General features: G+C 36.4%; 2 protein-coding genes across 2 annotated transcripts in view; both read right to left on the reverse strand.

Moving 5' to 3' along the window:
• The window catches only part of LOC126373168 (probable hydroxyacid-oxoacid transhydrogenase, mitochondrial), a 247,904-nt gene that overhangs the window by 109,650 nt on the left and 119,093 nt on the right, over window positions 1-19,161 (reverse strand). The window lies entirely within an intron of this gene.
• LOC126373141 (protein windpipe) overlaps window positions 608-19,161 on the reverse strand; it is a 46,651-nt gene continuing 28,097 nt past the window's right edge. The window contains exon 3 of the mRNA XM_050019169.1: window positions 608-3,632. Coding sequence (XP_049875126.1) covers window positions 1,535-3,613 — 2,079 coding nt within the window. The 5' untranslated portion in view covers window positions 3,614-3,632 and the 3' untranslated portion in view covers window positions 608-1,534. The remainder of the gene's footprint in view (window positions 3,633-19,161) is intronic.

A 19,161-nucleotide genomic window follows, 5' to 3' on the forward strand; every position in this document is an offset into this window, starting at 1 on the left:
AGAGTGATGTTATATAATCTGCGTCATTTGCAACAAGCTCGGCGTACTCCTCAATATTGTTGATATGATCATGAGTCGTTCTACTCGTTTCATGTTTTGGGTTACTGATATTATTGTTATTCAATGAGGATAAAAACTATCTATATCTCCCGTCAGGTGTCTCTACTGTTCTTAAATTTTGACAGTTCCACATACTATTTGAGTAAACAAACATATTGTTTTGGTTATATTTTTCTATTGCTTATAGCTTTTTGAGCAGCGTTTAACTGCAAAATCGTAGTGTCATATTAAAATTTAGTCCCTTAAAAAAAACTTATTTTCAATCAAAACCGCCTTTTTCCAACTGAAGGATGCTTTTCTTTTTCGTAACTCGTCCTTCAGACGGGATGCACTTCACGTTGCTCTACATTTTGTAGCAATTAATAATATTATCACGAATTTTAGCTAGACAGTAGGGAGAACTGACAAAATTTAGGATCACTCAACAGTACTGTCGCCTACATATATTAGCTTCTAGTAAAGATAGATAACAATAGACCAGGGAAAGTAAAACAAGTTATTTTTGAATCAACGTTTTATATCATATAGTTTGAAATAAAATACATCATTTATTATTCCACTTATTTAACTATTCGTAATTTATTGTTCTCTATTTTGTTCCTTCTCTTATTCTTTAAGATTCTGATTGATAGGATATTGTTTTAAAGTTATTCAGCCAATGAAAATAAAACAGTCAAAGCAAAATGCTACAGATACAAAAGCAATTGTTCTTAATTAGATAATAAAATAATTTCAAATAATAGATCTAAAAAATATACAGTAGGTACAGAACGAAACTGTATTCAAAATTAGAAATAAGTGCCTGTACATACGTAACCAAATAGCAATAATAACTTACAATAATGGTATCACAATCTTAATTACTAACCTCAATAAAATTACTTAAAAGGAACTTATGCTTAGCCAGACCATGAAAGAATGAATCTCTCTATAGGAAGGATGAGATAACAAAACATAGCCATTGGGACCTTCGTTGTTCAAAATTGTCATACATCGGGTGTAAAATTGTTCAGAATAAAGTAAGTACACAACCATGGAAATCTACCGCTTACAAGATGTACTCATTTGAACAGAAATTGAAAATAATGTACAATTAGTTGACAACTGTACATTACATAGTTACGTAGATTACTATGAGGCGAATTACTAAATATTTTTATTAACTATCATGAACATGGCAACATTTTACACGTATAAAAATATGTTCTTAATTATTGCGCAAATATACTCTCATAAATATAAATATACCACTAATTTAAAAATAAAGGCACTGTCGACTACAAACACACTTTGGCAGCAATGTTTTCCAGACTTGAAACAGTCGTACCGTGCAATAACATTCTCAGTCCTACGTCCGCAAGAGTTCCAAATGCACACTTTTACCTAATCACAGAATTTTGCCAATAGTGAAAATGTTTGCTAATTGACACTGATTTACACAAAGTGCTTTAGTCCTTCCAGCTAAAAGTATATTTCAAGTGGTCGATTTGCGCGCGTTTCCGTCGAGTGACGGAGTGATGATGATATCCCCAGCGTTAGACCTACTCCTGGTAACTAGCACAGGCGTTTTCGGTTTCGGAGTTTCCGTCATCTTAATTCGAACTCTGCCCATGTCGGGCGAATATACTGGAACGTATTCACGCGAGGGCGATAAGAAGTCAGAGTCTGTGTTTTGGTCCCCATTTATTAAAGGCTGAGATATATCAGAATCGGCATTTCCGTTCAACCTAGGTGTATCTTCATCATTTATAGGCACAAATATATCTTCACTTGACAAAGAATGGATGTCTTTTCGGGAATCGGGTGAAGGAGCAGAGTCAAACGACGTGTCTTGAACAGGAGTAGTTGTATCTGCCAAATTATTATCCTTAGAACTGCTCTTATTTTGATTTGAATCTCTTGGACTGTCAGTTCTTAATCCGTTAGTGTCAGAATGCCTAATACCGTTTCCAATATCTCCGTTTTCACTTTTCTTTTGAGTGCTCTCATGTGTTGGTACTAATTCATATTTTCCATTCACTTTCTTTTCTATCGGAGTGTCAACAATGGCAGGTTTACCAAGTAATGATTTATTCATATCAACCATTTCCTTCGATGCTTTTTCTACATCCCTCTTTTGTTGTCTGAGAAGCCTACGGTCTCTCCTCTTCCTCATTTGTCCCTTAATTATGGCAAAACCTATCAATCCTACTAAAAGAACAACAATTATTGCAATACAAACATATGTTCCAGTTTTGTGTGGTGTAGGTTTATCATCGTCAGTAGTTGCACTAGTTTTGGTAAGCGGTGTTTCAAGCTTTTGTGATACTGTTGTATCTTGGGTTACGAGAGGTGTAGCGACTCTTTCTGTGACTGGAGCTTCTGTGTGTTTGTGCCAGTCTCGACCCCCTTGATAAATACTCGGTACTTCAACTGGTGGGAATTCTGTACTACTACCATTGCTTTCATCTTCAAAGTATTTTCGTACTGGACCAGGATCTAATTCTGGCACTAGCGGTGTTGTGGTCTCTTCGGTATTTTCTTCATGTCCAAAGTCAAGCACACCAATGCCCGAACCTTCACCAGAACCTTCAATTGGATCATCTGTGGTATGTACATTATCTGCCGGTAAAATTTCTTCAGTAGCTAGTAGATCTGCATGAAGTTTTCGTTCTTGTATAGGTTCTATTATACCTGCATCCGTTGTACTTTCAGCATCCCCAGACCCTTCAATATCACTCACTGTTATTGATTTACTTACTTTTAAAAACTGTAAACTATCATCATCTTCAGCTGGGTTTTTATTTTGAATAACATTTCCATCTTCTAAAACGTTATTTGATACCAACGACATAGATTTTAAGGCAGTGGTTTCTTCACCAACCCGTTCAGCGTCTATAGGCTGGTCTCCCATCATCATATCTAAGGGATCAATTTCGGCTTTCGGAACTTTGCAAATATCTTTCGTTTTCAACTCCAGCCAAGATCGGCCCTTGATTTTAGTAGGCGTAGCACATATTGCTTTATCTATAAATACATTACTTAGAAGCAAACGATCCCTTATTCTTATATTTTCGCAAGAACAGTCCAGGGGGTTGCCTTCAAGCTCTAAATGCTCTAAGCTTATTAAGTGGTCAAGGTCAGAAGGCACATTTCTTAACAGATTGTTAGTTAAATCTAAAGAACTAACACTTGCCGGCAAATGTGTCAAAGACAGTTCTGTTATTCTATTGTTGGCCAGGTTGAGATGAACCAATTTCTTTGCGTTGTAAAGAAATTTATTGAGGTCTGTGATGCCGTTCGTGGAGAGATCAAGCGTGACAATTTCGGTCAGCCGGTCGAGCTCATGGAAAAGTTTGGTGATGTTATTGTGCGACAGGTCCAGTATGTTGATGTTGTGATGTTTTTGGCGGAGAGTGAACTTATACAGCTCGGCGAGGTTGCTGCAGGTGGCGCGGTGGAGACCGTCGCGAGTGGTGCTGCACACGCAGCCGTCGGGGCAGACAGCAGCCAACGACGGTGCCACCAACACCGTCACCGCCAGGACGCACGCCGAGATGTGGATCCACGTCATTTTGAACCAGACTCAGCCCCTGAAATAAAAAACATTTAGATATAAATCTCTCAAAAAAAATCTAATGAATAAACGTTTGATGGGCGTCATGTTTATTTTAGTGACGTCGCTGTGACGTGAGGTAAATTATGTCCATATGCGTTTATCACTAATCTGTTAGCGGTCATTGCGGGTTTCAAGTTTCAGCCACAAACGCCCTTTTGTAAGCCAATGTACATACTACGCTAATGTCTACGATTGGCGCTGTTCAACGTTTTGTTTGATGTAAGTATGGTATTATAAATTTTAACAGTTGTTACTGTGATGGGTGAGTTACTTGCTGTGCGGTCGTGGTTAGTTTATCTAACCACTGGCTCTACAATCTGGGCAATTAAATAAATCAAACCCGGCTGCAATCTGTCATCTAAATATAGAGCGGAATATATTGTCGAGGAACGGTCCCCTGCAGTCTACCTATCAACCCAACCTCTCCAATTATTGCAACTGCAGTTACGGCAATTTGAATCTACGCGCTTCCTTTCATTCGTCGCTGTAATCGTCCAATTTCAACGTCTCGAAACATGTTATCTTTATTGATTGCCACAGCTTAAGAATCGATTTTATGTACGCACCTAACTATATTTCACAGGCATCGTTTCACAAATTTCACGAGCGATCGCGGAGATAAAGGAGCTTAGAGCAATTAAAATAATAATATATTGCTTGTGTTGGAAAGCGGATACGCGGTACCTACAAGTCTAGTGCAGCTGGAATACGTAAATTGAAGTCTATAAGGGAAATACTGGGAAACCAGACTCTATAAAGTCTGTGACACGAATTAAAAGCCTGTTTGAAGAAAGTTATCTTCAGGCTCAAACCTAATAGTAAATCACGTACTTATTGATTTTAATCTCGGTTATAGTCTGTTATACCGTGTAGTTATTTGATATTGCTTTATTCTATTATCAGGCACTTTATTTAAGACCTTTTCACGCCCATGTTAATTTGATAAAATTAAGTTACTGCTCGTAAAATGTAGACAACCTATGAAGAAGTTGGTAAGCATTATACCTATCTTTAGTTGGATAAATTTCGCGTTGTTTTAGATGTTAGAGATTTTGTTTTTTATTTTTCCTTTCATCCAGAAAAATCACGGAACTTGTCGCTTGCGATCGACACCGCACAGTTACTCAAAGTTGAAGTTCAAAGTCGCTACCTTTATGTAATCGTCGATTCAAATCAGTTCTATTTCGGGACGAAATAACATCCTCAGTGCACTTGGCCGGTGCCCGAAGTGGTTCAATGTTAGCAAGGCAGGAAGCAGCCGGTTAACTATTTGTGCGAATATGACACTTGGACCGACAGAACGAGCCGTGTGGGGGCGAACCGACCGCGACGTGAGGAACAACATTGCGCAGTTGCGTTTATTATATTTTAAACGCAATTCGGGAACAGAATTGGATTTTTGTATGAACACCGTCATCGTCGGCCTGTATTAGTTCACCGCTGGAATAAAGTCTCGCCTACTGTACACCTCTGGGTTGCTCTCCTTGTTTTTATGGAAGCTAATCTACGTGGCGCCTTCCACGCACGAAATTTTCTACGTAGGTATCGCCATTTTATTAAGTCTTGACAACATCAATAGGTGCCAAGGTCACAAGAGATCCTGCAGCAAAACGTGACAGCAGCTACACAGCCAGTGTTACCATCATCTGTCAGGATGTTGTGTTGTGGCCAATGATGATGTATTGAGATGTAACAACTTTAGTTTACAACACTTTTTACCACTAATTAGGTACCAATAGCAAAAACGTTATCCGTTATGAGTATTTTTATCTGTGTTCAAATTTTTTCCATAATTATCAACAAAAACTTATGTTTACTATATTTGTTAATAAAAAGTTAATCTTAAAATAGAGTCGATTTGCAGAACAACTGACAGAAAAAATACATCAAAGTGTTGTTAACTGAGCATAACGTACATAAAATAAGTAACGGTAACGGGTAATTTCCTAATGACTTGAAACGAAAAGTAAGAAAAATTATAGGTATGAAGAAAAGTTTACAGTACCTAGATAATAGTCAAGTTTTAATATATCTACATTTAGGTACTACAAATAGTTTCTAAACTATGCATGTGAAAAGATTTTAGAAATATGTATCGACCGACAGACATAACACATTTTAAACAGGTGCACACAACACATACATGAGACACACAGTGAATACGTTACGCAAACCTTTTCTCATAGATATTTAAGAAATAGTATCTAGAAACAAAACGTTGAACAGTAAACAATCGATCCCTATACTACGCATTTAGACGACAAGAAGAAGAATATTTTTTTTTCTGGCAAATAAACTATTCTTTTGGTTACGCTCTAAAGGGCATCAACCTTAATAAAGATAATTCTATCCGCGACTTGGGCGTGCTTCATGATTCAAAGCTATTATTTAGCAGCCATGTGGATTATATCATTGGAAAGGCATATAGGGCGCTGGGCTTTGTGATGCGTGTTTCCAGAGACTTTACTCATGTGAAAACGCTTAAAATCCTCTATTGCACATTTGTGCGCAGTATCTTGGAATATGCATCGCAGGTTTGGAATCCCAGGTACGGCACTTACATTGACCGTATTGAACAAATGCAAAGGAAGTTTGTGCGCTACCTTTGTTACCGAACCAAAACACCATATGATTTGGGCACTTACACTAAGTTATGCAAGAAGCATCATCTCTTACCACTTGATAGGAGACGTCAAATCGCGGACATCGTTTTCCTGTTTAAGATCGCCTCCAGTGAAGTGGATTGCCCTGATTTGCTATCTAAGTTGCTACTGAGGCCTCCAAGTAAAAATCTTCGTCATAATTCTCTACTATACCTACCATCAGCAGCAACTAACTATCGGCAGAATGAATTTATTTGGCGAGCTAGCGGTTTTTTCAACCAGCTTAGCAATAAAATTGACCTTGACCTCTTTAACACTGGTTTTGAGTCGGTAAGACGCGAACTCTCTCGTTCTTTTTTTAATAATATTTTATAAGCAACTTGCATTATATTTATTCAATTATTTTGTCATCGTTACTGTAGTTTCACTTTGTTATATAGTTCTCAATTTTAGGATAGCAGCGTTATTTTTATTTTTATTGTTTAAGTCAGCGTTTGTCTTTGTACTGTCTTAGGCATCTGTGCATGTCCTTAAACCTTTGCAGTGCGCTTAAGTTTTAATATTTTTACACTGTTTTATATAGGTGGAAACCTGTTATTGGCTTAGTTTTTAAGTATGTTTTTTTTTTGCTATAGTTGTTAAGAGCTGTTGGTCTCCCAAATATAAAATAAATAAAAATAAATAAAAAAAAAAAAATTCTATTCTAATAAAACATGTCGTGTAATAGAATGGCATTATACTCCTTTTACCCATCCCTACTAAATCTGTCATAACCTCCAACCTACTTATAATATCAATCCACTATAATAAGGATTACCCACATTATTCCATTCCTGTGCCCACTTAACGTAAGTGCGAAACTAAATATAGCCCCACTCGGCCTACTAAGCAAATTGCTAATAGGCCCACTACAGGCAGGCGTATAATTCGATGGACATAATATTACAACAACCAGTACCTTCTCTCAGAATATTATTCATAGGCCGGTGAAGTTGTATGCACAGTCGCGAAGCAAAGCAACTCTGACGTTTGGCAGTCATTGCGTTTTTAAGTTTTTTTAACATCGTAACGAAAACTTTGAGTTGATATCAAGTAGAATTTTCCGTCGACAAATTCATGACATTTTTGTGTTTTAATTATTTCCAATTGTATACTTTTGCGATGAAAAATTCCACTTGATATTAACTCAGAATAAGTAAGCTTGTCTGTATTAGATAGAACTCAAACTTAGATAAAATTAAAGTCGGCCGCGGTCGGTCAGCGTACCTGTTAAAGAAGATAGTTATTTATTAAAGAGTATTTTTTGTCCTTTACTAATATTAATGATATGGTCTATTACTAATATTAATATTAATCTACCTTATACAAGTCCATATTGAGATGATTCCACTAGGTACCCAAAATCAACAGGATTTAGAGTCCCTATGTCTTGCATTTCAAATATTTAAAAAAGAGTTTATGAAGTTAATCAGAACTTAGCGTGGGTCATAATCGTTTCCATTAAAGTTAAAAATATCGTACAAAATGCAGTGTTTATCTTTCAAGCAGATATATTAAATATACCATCACATGCTGGCCCTAATATAAGTCCAGGAAGGCAGATACATCCTATAGGGGGATATGATCCGGAGATATGGGCCACCTAAATGATAAATGAATTGAACCTGTTCAATTGAAGTACATACTGTCGAAACTTCTTACTAAGGTATAAGTTATACTTGAATACATTTGTCATCAGCTATTTCATTCTTTTGGATATTGATGATATTGAAGATTTAGAATGTAAGTAGGTATGTTGTTTACTGTTCTAAGCAAACCGTCTGTCATCATGATAAACTTGATATTATAGGCAACAACGGCATTCCAAATGTGACTCATACTGTTTGGTGACTTTAAGAAAAACTCATTTCCACAAGTCACTAGCTGTCCATCAGGGATTTCGTTCGCGCCAGGACCCCATTTCAACCCAATTTTTAACCCCTTGAAGGTTGAATTTCGCAAAATTCCGTCTCGGCACCTACATCCTGAAAGGAACCCCCATGCAAAACTTGAAACTTATAGCATTTGTAATTTCTTAGATTTCGTATTAAATCCCCTACCTATACGCCGCTACCTACCTCTACCTACTACCTATTTCGCCTATATATATATATATATATATATATATATATATATAATTAAAGTTATTATTATTATTGTTATATATATATATATATATATATATATATACATACACTAAACACACACCACACTTAAATTAAATAAATGTATGGTTTAATAATAGTGAGGGATTGACACGAAAATAGCAGTTTCCATACAAGTAATTTAAATCTGTATGACAAAAAGCGGCTGTATGAGTCATCAAGGTCACAGGACCTGCACCAACCGACCCTGGAATAAATACAACGATGCACTACGCAAGTATATTATCTCGATGGATTTTTAAAATAAACAACAGAGCTTTTTGTATCGAAAATCGGAATACTGATAAGTTTCGCGACCTTTCCACTGAGCCTTGCCAACCCTTATTAGGTCGTCTTATGATCAGGCAGACAGTTTATTTTTATTCGTATAGTATGCTTCCAATAATAATATGTATATCTTTGGACAAAATTTACCTAGACATTACCTCTCATCCAACAATGCATATGTGTAAGTACCTATTATTTAAGTATAGGTATTTTGAGTTGTAAGTAAATTTGAGTTGCTATGACCTGAATTACCAAAGTAAGTAAATCACAATAAAGCATTCTTCTTCTTATATCGTGTGGGTTGTGAGGTGGAGTACCAACCTCATCAACCCTGGTGTCAGGGTTACTATTGAACCGCCAAAGGCCCCTGACATGGTCCAAGTAAATCATTTGAACTTCTAAATGATTAGATTAGCCGCACGTATAGTAACAGATTCTTGTGGTTCTGTCAGGCGGATGGGCTTTACAGCTCCTCAGATTTAATAACATAAAACACCCCTTTTCGTTGAGACCGATTCTCTCTCTCTCTTTATTTAAAAGCTGCGCTCTTGTCGGTGGAGTAATCGCCTTCAATACTCCATAGATAGGGCGTGTAGAACGGTGGTTGCCCCAATCGCCTTCCGTTCCGCAGTACACCGACCAATTTCTCAATCGGTGATGTTCTAGCTAGAGCCCTACCAGAATCCATTTCCTCGGCCTCCAACCAGTACTGATACCGCCTGCTGCCTGGCATCAGGGACGCGCTTTTGAAGTAGCGGCACCTACTCGCTACGTCACAAGATCGTCATAGAACCTAAGTAGCATTTTATAGGTTAGCCCGTCCCAGTGAGCTACCCACTACGTTCTGCTAATCCTGTCGCTGTTCCTGTTGTTGTTGAGACCGATTATATCTAGTATAATATATTTGCTTCATATGGTGAAGTTAACTTACGTATATAAAATACTGTCAAAATAATAGATGACATCATCAGAAATTGTAAAATTAACAACACAAAAATCGGCCTACTCTGTTCTTAACACTAACGATTATAATTCTACACAAAAAATCTGATAGCACGATGACTTGCTGGCGCCTTCAATGGATAAACTATAGATTATTATGAAATAAAAATGTCTTTACAACAAAATAGTAAATCACTTCGTAATCACGAGGTAAGTTTATTAGGTACTCATATTTTTATTACTTACAATATAAATCATTCTAAAAGTAATTATCTTTGTTTTAATAATGTCACTGACTTTATGGGCGGGATGACCTGTTCGTTCACTGCATACATACAATGTGACTTGTGCATTTCTAACTACACAATTATTTATATATATTATGTTACATAGTATTGTAGTGATTGTAGTTTACCTAACACATGCCTGTTCAACCTTGTTACAGATAAAATATAGATTGTAAATTGAGTTTCATAAAACGATACGTATAGAACTGGATCAAATCAAAATCCTTAATTACGTGGATAAACTTGTAGAAGTTCAATTTAACATTTGTGAATCTATGTCATTTCGCAAGGTCATATGGCTGAGAAGTAGAAATAACAAGAAACTGCAACAGCAACACATCTTGGTGATTATACATAGGTAGGTACTTCACCAATATAAAACGACCTACAACTAGGTAAGTGGGTATCAGATCTCCGGTAGTCAACCAGAGAGGATATGGAGCATTCTCTACAACTCTGTTCCAATGCGGGTTGGAAGATTCAGGAGGGTTAACCAACTAGCAAATGATCTCGAAAATTATATAATTTTTTGTCACTGTAACATTATCGTATTTCGTTGTTTTCAGAGAACTAGATCTCATTTGATGTAAAATTGCTACAAACGAATAAATACTCTTCCAATATAGGCACATTATGTTACAATTTTGAAGCAAAAATAACACAAATTACTTACCTACATAATTTTAAATAAAACAATATTCATAGATAAATCGTCAACGCACTTAATTTATCTTGCGATGGATGTACCTCTGACTACCCTATTGGGATATATTCATGAGCTTACGTAATTGTTATAGCTGTCACCCGAAATACATTTATGTCACTTTACGAGCAACGTTTGTTCCATTGACCTTGCCAATATTCAAAGTTCATAATGTGTATCCAGTGCAAATTAATTGCATAATAGGCTACTTGACAACCTAGTCAAATGTAATACTTTTTACGAAACGTCAAAACGAATGTTTTCTTTGGGGTTTGTATGGAAATACTGTCCTGTGAAGTCATCAATAAAAGCGGTCAAACGTCGTACTCATTGTTACTTAATTCATAAATAAAATTCGAAAATAAGTCGAAAAGTAAAATGAGATTGATTTTTGATCATCTTAGACTGGCTTCTATTTCTAGATTAGCATTTTATAATTTATCTTTGACCCAGTCAATTACCCTATTATACTCGTCATCGGTAGTAACCCTAATCGAATTGCTTAACACGAGTGTCGAACCTTGTCCCTATGTGTCATGGTCCGACAGGGGCAAGGTCTGTAGTTCAATTATCTCAACAGCAGCGATATAGATGACTATGTCACGTATATAAATTAATTTTAGTGCTAACCATTTAACGTTTTATAAGTAACTAAATAAATATTAAACTCATATTAGCCCCGATTCCTGCAGACACCTCCTAATTTTATTTTAAGTTATACCCGTCATTTTCTTATCCGCCGAAAAGGAAAGGGACGGATGATTGTCAACAAATCATTTTAAAATTAATTAATAACCCGTGCGAATAAAATAGGCATCTCGCTGGTATGCAAGCCATTTGTCGTGCTGTCAACTTAATTCTGTCGGGTTATTGGCCGATGTAATTTTTTTAGACGGTTGTTTTAGATTTCTGCTTAAAATTGACATGTATTCCATAAATTTTATGCCTGTCGATTACTCGTCCCTTTCTTTTTCAACGGATAAAAAATGACAGGTACCTATAATTTAAAATAAAATTAGATGGCGTCTGCAGAAATTAGCACCATTTATTAACACTTGATAATTCTACTTCTAATAAAAACATTATTATTTTGAGGTCGCGGGTTCGTCTCCAGCACAAGCCTAAAGCAAAGATTTACGAAATTGTTTTCGAATTCATGTTTGAATCATAAACGATTCTCATGTGCTAAGCGATGAAGGAAAGTCTCGTGAGAATTATTGTAATATAATCCTTCTATAAGCTGTTTCCATTTTATGTTTTATCCGGTCCAACAGAAAAGCTACCATAACGTTTCTGTTTACGAACATATTTGTTAAAACTATCACAACATATAAGAAGCAAAAAATCACCTTCACCTATTTTTACACGGCGTTTATTGCACTTGAACCTGAAATCACTCTTGACGTTTGTTTAGTGCAATCCATTACAGACGTGGGCAGACTAATAAATTTTGTAACGTAAGCACTGAAACACAGATCACGTACACAAATTACCTCTCTATATACACATACCACAATGAAGCACCTTGGTGGAGTATGCTCTATAATACGTATACATCTCGACAAACCTACAGTAGTAACTGATTGTCCGAAACTAGGATGACCCGTGCTTCGAAAGGCAAGTTAAGCCGTTGGTCCCGTTTACTACTTACTGAGATAAGTAGTCGTTACAAGAGTCATGTCAGGGGCCTTTGGCGGTTCAATAATAACCCTGACACCAGGGTTGATGAGATTGGTAATCCACCTCACGATGGAAGAGATTACGCACGTGAGTATGTGTGGGATGAATGTGCGAATCTGAACAACATTGTCCAAATAACCATTGGTATTTAAAATATTATATATTTATAATATGTATTATTTTTTAAATTTCGTTATTTAACTTTCAGATCGTAATCAATGTATGGACGGACTGTTTATATTAGTTACATATTAAAGAGAGATTTCTTTCCAACGCATTTATGGGTGATGGTACTCGTGTACTTATTAGTATTTAAGTACCTTTAAAACAGTGTCTGAGTGAAGTTCCATTATACACAAAGTAATACCACAATTTGTTTTTACAACATGTCAGGGATGAAGAGCAGTTTTGTAAGTTATAACATTACATAACAATTCTAAAGGCATTGTTCTGGAAACTTAGCAATGCATTACAAATACACTGACCTGACGTAAATGGGAATATCAAATTATTCCCCACTCGAGTACCGTTTGTTGACTCTGGACGAATTGAGCTGTTTTCATAATTTGTACCTAGTTATGTAAATACTACAGTTCAGGCAGTTCTATTTTTGGGTTTGGCTTAAATTCAAACTTGACCTTCATCTGTGGGTTTACTCTTGAACGCGTGTAACAGGGGAGATAATCTTATTTTTTGTGTATGGTCCACTCCTTCTCTCCACTTCTCTTTCTTGAGAGAATACCTACATAGATCGACTATACGTATTATAACCAAGACATCACTATAAGACAATTATTCTGCTTTATACATTCTCTATTTTATGAGGCCCAAGACTTAGTATTTCAAGTCAATATATCCGCCTTTGGAACACATTAGCTAAGTTTAATGCCTAATTTCGACTATATTATAACCAAGACATCACTAAAAGACGATTCTGCTTTATACATTCTCTATTTTATTTAGCCCAAGACTTAGTATTTCAAGTCAATATATCCGCCTTTGGAACACATTAGCCTTAGCTAATGTCATTAAACTTATTAAACTTATTACAAATTAGGCATTAAACTTATTTAATGCCTAATTTGTAATTACACAGCTCCTTTAGAACACTAACAGCGCGTTTGCTTATCTAGATATTTAACATTCACACAGGTTCTTGTGCTATCAAAGGAGCTTTCCCAAGTAAGGCTGTTACCCTACATGGTCGAACATGGTAGTCGCCAAACCCATATAGCATGTAGCTCGACTTACATAACGTAAGATAAACTGCATGTACGTACTTTTACATCCTACTAGGCGGCATAAGCAATTAAGCACCCCTTTATCAACTACAGGAAGTTAAAAACACAGCTAGCGAGGACGTGGGTGTATATATTATACAACTCTGTCTACCACCTCGGGGATACAGGCATGATGCTTTGTTATGTTGGAAGTAAAAAGCAAGCTGCTTAATTTTCGCGTAGAGAGTAGTCTTAGCTAATAGCCAATATATGTATACTTTTTGTGAAAACATTTCAAGCATTTCGAAGGCTTCAGACTTGCTTAAAGACTACCCAACATAATTATTGTGACATTAGCCGGAACGTAAGCCCCTTAAACTGAAAGCAGACCAAGATTCTTCCGTATCATACGCTGTGTCAGATTTTTTTAGTTTCATATAGAATTATAATCACTAATTTTTATTATTAATTTGAAAAATTCTGATGACAACATTAGATTAATTCAGCGTCCAATGTCACTCGGTAGCAACCAAATTTTTCAAATTAGCAAAACAAAAATCTACCTTCTCTGTTCCGTGACAGTGATTATAATTCCATATGCAACTGGAAATTCTGGCAGCGCGAACCATGCGAAAGAATTCTGATCTGTTGACAGTATTGAATTATATGGGCCAAACTATGTAATATATAACTTGTTACTTCTAATCGAGTAACTGTGCGAATGATATCTCTTAACTTGGCAAGACAAATGTACGAACTGTGTACTGAAGTAAGCAAACATTTTAAATATATGTGTGGGCCTTCTGCGTTTATTGAAGCAATAAATTTACAGATAAGCAGAGCGTCGATAGTGTGCGAAGCTATTCCACCGCATTTAGACATTAGTACGAATAGATAGTAGATTACAATTTGCATATTGGCCAGAGAATGGCGGTAAATATAGATAACAGTACCACTAACATGTTTCCGGTTTTGAATATCCATCAGGTATTAAATTCGCGAGGCCAAGAATGCAAGACGCCGATAAAAGTAATGTACTCGTGTAATAAATAAATCAGAAACAAATTGACTTTCCAAAAGCTTTATTTGCTAATGGATTGATTTACTGAATGTACGATACGAGGCAATTCGTATTTATGAACACTGAAAGTCGAAATCATATAAAAATACAGTATTATTTTATTTACATGTCTTTATTGTTTATTATTTTCCCTCCGCTCAAACACATAGGCATGTCAAATTCAAAAATATCTTTATTCAGTAAGTAACATAGTTACACTTTGAATCGTCAATTTTTACATAACAAACGTCTCATCTGCCTAAAACTACTGCAGCTTCTCACAACCAGTATAGCCGGGGAAAAGAAGCTGCAAGAAAAACCTCGGCACAATTCAATATCAATTCTCAGACAGTTAATCCCATGCATTCATATCTTCTAAATAATCACTAACTTTATAATAACCTTTTTTGCAAAGTGTCATGTAAAAAATATTTCCTTGGAAACAGTTCATTTATTTAGGTGCACACGAATTCTGCCAATATTGACCACCGTACCCTAACCGATAATGTAACCAGTTATGTATAAAAACGGGTTGCTGTTTGTTTTGCGATATCACACAATGGTAAGGCAACGGAACTTTTCCTTTCAGCCACATATTGAGTATTTCATTCAGTGACAGTTTGTAAATACGCGCCTTTGAAACAATGCGGGTTGGTGTCTTCGAAGAAACAGACGTAAAACTGTTACTAACTTACTTCGATTCTCTGTTTTGAGAACTTTAGGTTTAAGCAGAAAATTGAAATTCACAGATGTGCTGATTGAGCCAATTTCTGGATACGACTCGGTGCGTATGAAGTAAAAGATACCCTATTATCTACATAAAGTTCAAAAACTATTACCAGGCAAAATTACAATTAGATACGTTTCAGTGTCATAACAGACGTTGTGATGGAAAATATACAGTAATGAAATATAAGAAATACTATTAAGATATAGTAGACCTTAGTTTCAAAATAATGCTTTACACGGCCAATAAAATAGAGAAAATGTCATCGGTGTATTAACAGTTGAAAGGCTTTAAGTGTTCCGAGGACAATAAGCTGGCTGGTTCTGCGAAGATATAAAATCCCAATCTGTACTTTCACGTGTTAATACGACATGTTTTATGCGCCGACGCAGCCGTCGTAAAATCCGCATTGCCACGTAGTGTCTCCTATTAGCGTCGCGAATCAAATACATATATATTTGTATTGCCGTTTCCAATTCGTTACTCTTAAAGTTGTTTCATGCGTGACATAGTCTTTGAACGCAACGCCAGGCGGAGTTTGTTGACCGCAATTAATAATGGTGCTACTGGAGAATCATCATATTTTATAAGTTGAAAAACAAGTTTTACAACAATTATGCAGTTTTATAATCAAAGCTGTGAACAAAAACGCACTAGAATTGTTATTTTAGTTAATAAAATTATTGTGTAACATTATAAGTATTACGATATGCATTAATTACTATCGGGGGCCCATCCTTTACTGGAACCGTTTCGCCGCATTTTCAGGTCCCTATTTAAGAAACTCTGAATATTTAGTTATACATGTTGCTACTAGACACGGTTTTGCAAGACATTTAATTTTTTCATGTTTAGTAAATTTGTGTGCAATAAAGTGTTTTTATTATTTTTGTATGTCTTTTTCATATCTCGGGCCTATGGAGGCCCGGACTTTTGGAAGGCGTGCGTGGGGCCGAAGCCAACACGTAGAGGCCCCTTAAGACAGTTTAATCTAAATGTGGTGTGACACCAACCGGCGATTATCCCTGTATGCACTATGGGAGTGCACCCAAAGACAATCCCCGGTTCGTGTAGGACTATTGCAGATTATGGGAACAAAGGGAACTGGGCTATTGGGTTGGGGGTTAGTGGACCGGGATACTGGAGCTATGGGGGACTATGGCGCCTGCTCGACCAATGTTGGTAAACATGGATAAATGAGCAGGCGGTGACTCGCCACTCACTGGATGGGCCACCTATCTAGCCGACGCGATTTCTAACTTGTATATTTAGTGCGATTTAATAAATAAATAATTAAGTATACTAAAATAAACGGAAAACGAAAACACCACTGTATATACCGAGATATGACATTTGAGTGTTCAGATTTAAAATAACCATTTAACTCACGAGTCTCACCCCTTTCCTATTTTCATTCGATGTTGACATATAAATAGCGTCTAATACATTACATTACTTTTTTCAGGCATTACGTCAGTGTCAAAAGAAAGGTTTGTCACACGGAAGTTGGTGAGCAAAGTTGATTAATAATTCAGTCGGGACACGCTCGTGTGTCGTGGCGTGAAGGTCGGGTCACACCGCATGGGTGCGTCTTATTTACCTCATTAGACAGCTAATTTTGTATTATCACTGTATGGGTATCGTAGCCTGTACAGTCATGAGCAATATAATGTACCCACTTTAGGACTCTGTCGAACTAACATATTTGACATTTAGTGAGACTTACAGTTCAATTTGTCAAAAAAGTTAATGTGACATGGTACCAAAGTGTATACATATTAATTCGCTTCACTTAACAGGTTACATAATTCTCAAAATAAACCACATGACATGTATAAAAATAACTACATTAGGTATACTAGATACTTACTACTTAAATATTTAACTACTAGTTAATTATTCAATTGACGTCCGTGGTCCAGTGGTTGAGCGTTGGACTCACGATCCGGAGATCCCGGGTTCGATTCCCGGTGGGGACATATCACAAAAATTACTTTGTGGTCCCTAGTTTGTTATGGACATTACAGGCTGATCACCTGATTGCCCGAAAGTAAGATGATCCGTGCTTCGGAAGACACCTTAAGCCGTTGGTCCTGGTTACTACTTACTGATGTAAGTACGTAGTCGTAATATGAGTCATTTCAGGGGCCTTTCACTGCTCAATGGTAACACTGACACCAAAGTTGATGGGGTTGGTAATCCACCTCACAACCCACACGATAAAAGAAAAGATTATTGAATGTACTTTAAACATTTTTGAATGAGTTTGAAAAAATATGGGAAAAATAATACGAAGAAATAACGTTTTCGTATCCTCGAGAGATTTTAACTCTACACACGTGGAATATTTTAGTGACAGAGTACAAAGCATTTTTACACCTGCAATTTTTACAACGTTCGACAAAAAAATATAGGTCACCGTGTCGTGCAAAAAATACATCGAAAACGTGGTTCAGAATGTAATAACTGCAGCTACTATAAACACACATGTGACGCAAACCTCACCTCGCATATCGTAAAACAAAGACAATGCACTAACACAACAGACACGCCGTCAAACAGACACAGTTAGTCAAACAAGCACTCAGGTTTCACTCGGACGCGTATGAAAAGATTTCACTGCAGGGAAATGTAAAGTGAAATGAAACGTTTTATTTGTGGTGGCCAAGGTGAGTATTGTCTCCGGACGATCACGCTGGCCACCGTCCAGAAGTAGACTGAACAATTTTGAAAATGCTGAACAATTTGCCACGAGCTATTGACACGAGCCGCGAATGCATTGACGTTACTGCTTAATCTAATTTAAGCACTGATCGGAGCACTAATTTACGTAGATTAGTACCTACACTACTTCGTGGCTTGTCGCTTTTCGAATAGGTTTTTCTTATCAAATAATATTATGTACTTCGCGCCAGAAAGAGCTATTCATACAGAGCATACTTTGAAGAGTTATTGAACCTATGCTAACGTAATACTACTAATAATAATGGAATGACTCCATGCACCAAAGTCTACTCATCATCAATTTAAGAGCCACGCTCTTGTCGGTGCAACATTTTCTATGCTACTTTTTTAGGGAAAAATAGGTCAGTGGTTTCCCAAAGATTACTACTAAAACTAAAATGTGTTAATTTAAAAACACGATCGAATCGGAATTTGCAAAGTGAAATAAAACAAACTGCCAAAGTGGATTTAATCATAGTGTAACATCTTGTAGGTTTATTATTCAACTTCAACTTCAACTTTATGGTTGTATGGCAACCGGTTGTCATAGAGTAGAGACAAGGGTTTATTATTCATTCAAGAATCAATTCACAACAACGGCTATTTTCGTGCGTCACAAGACGTCAAAGGAACCTTTTTTGCAAAACAAAACTTACCCGCTTGCGAAACGCGTCATACGACGGGTACCTAGGTATCTCCATAACGTATCATAAATGGTGATAAAATCTACACAAGATAGAAGAAAAAAATGCTTAATTGTATGTTGACAGAGTAATAATTTACCCACTCGGATCTCACGACAAAAGTTGTTTATTGCGTCATTGACACTTGAATATCAATGTCTAAAAGAATTCTACAATAAAAACAAAGAAGTTGAAATCCTTCATTTTTTAACGTAATTCCTACGATTAAGCTTGTAATATTACAGTAGGTAATCATCGTTCAAATTATTATTGCCGGTTATCAAAAACTATGGAACCTACAATCATCTAACAGCTTCACCGCACGAGAACACAATAAACGCATTTTTACATGAATGGCAATGTCATGATGATTTCCACAAAGATAAACAATTTGCCCACATGT

This window comes from Pectinophora gossypiella, chromosome 2 (assembly GCF_024362695.1).
Source record: "Pectinophora gossypiella chromosome 2, ilPecGoss1.1, whole genome shotgun sequence".
NCBI classification, from domain to species: Eukaryota; Metazoa; Arthropoda; class Insecta; order Lepidoptera; family Gelechiidae; genus Pectinophora; species Pectinophora gossypiella.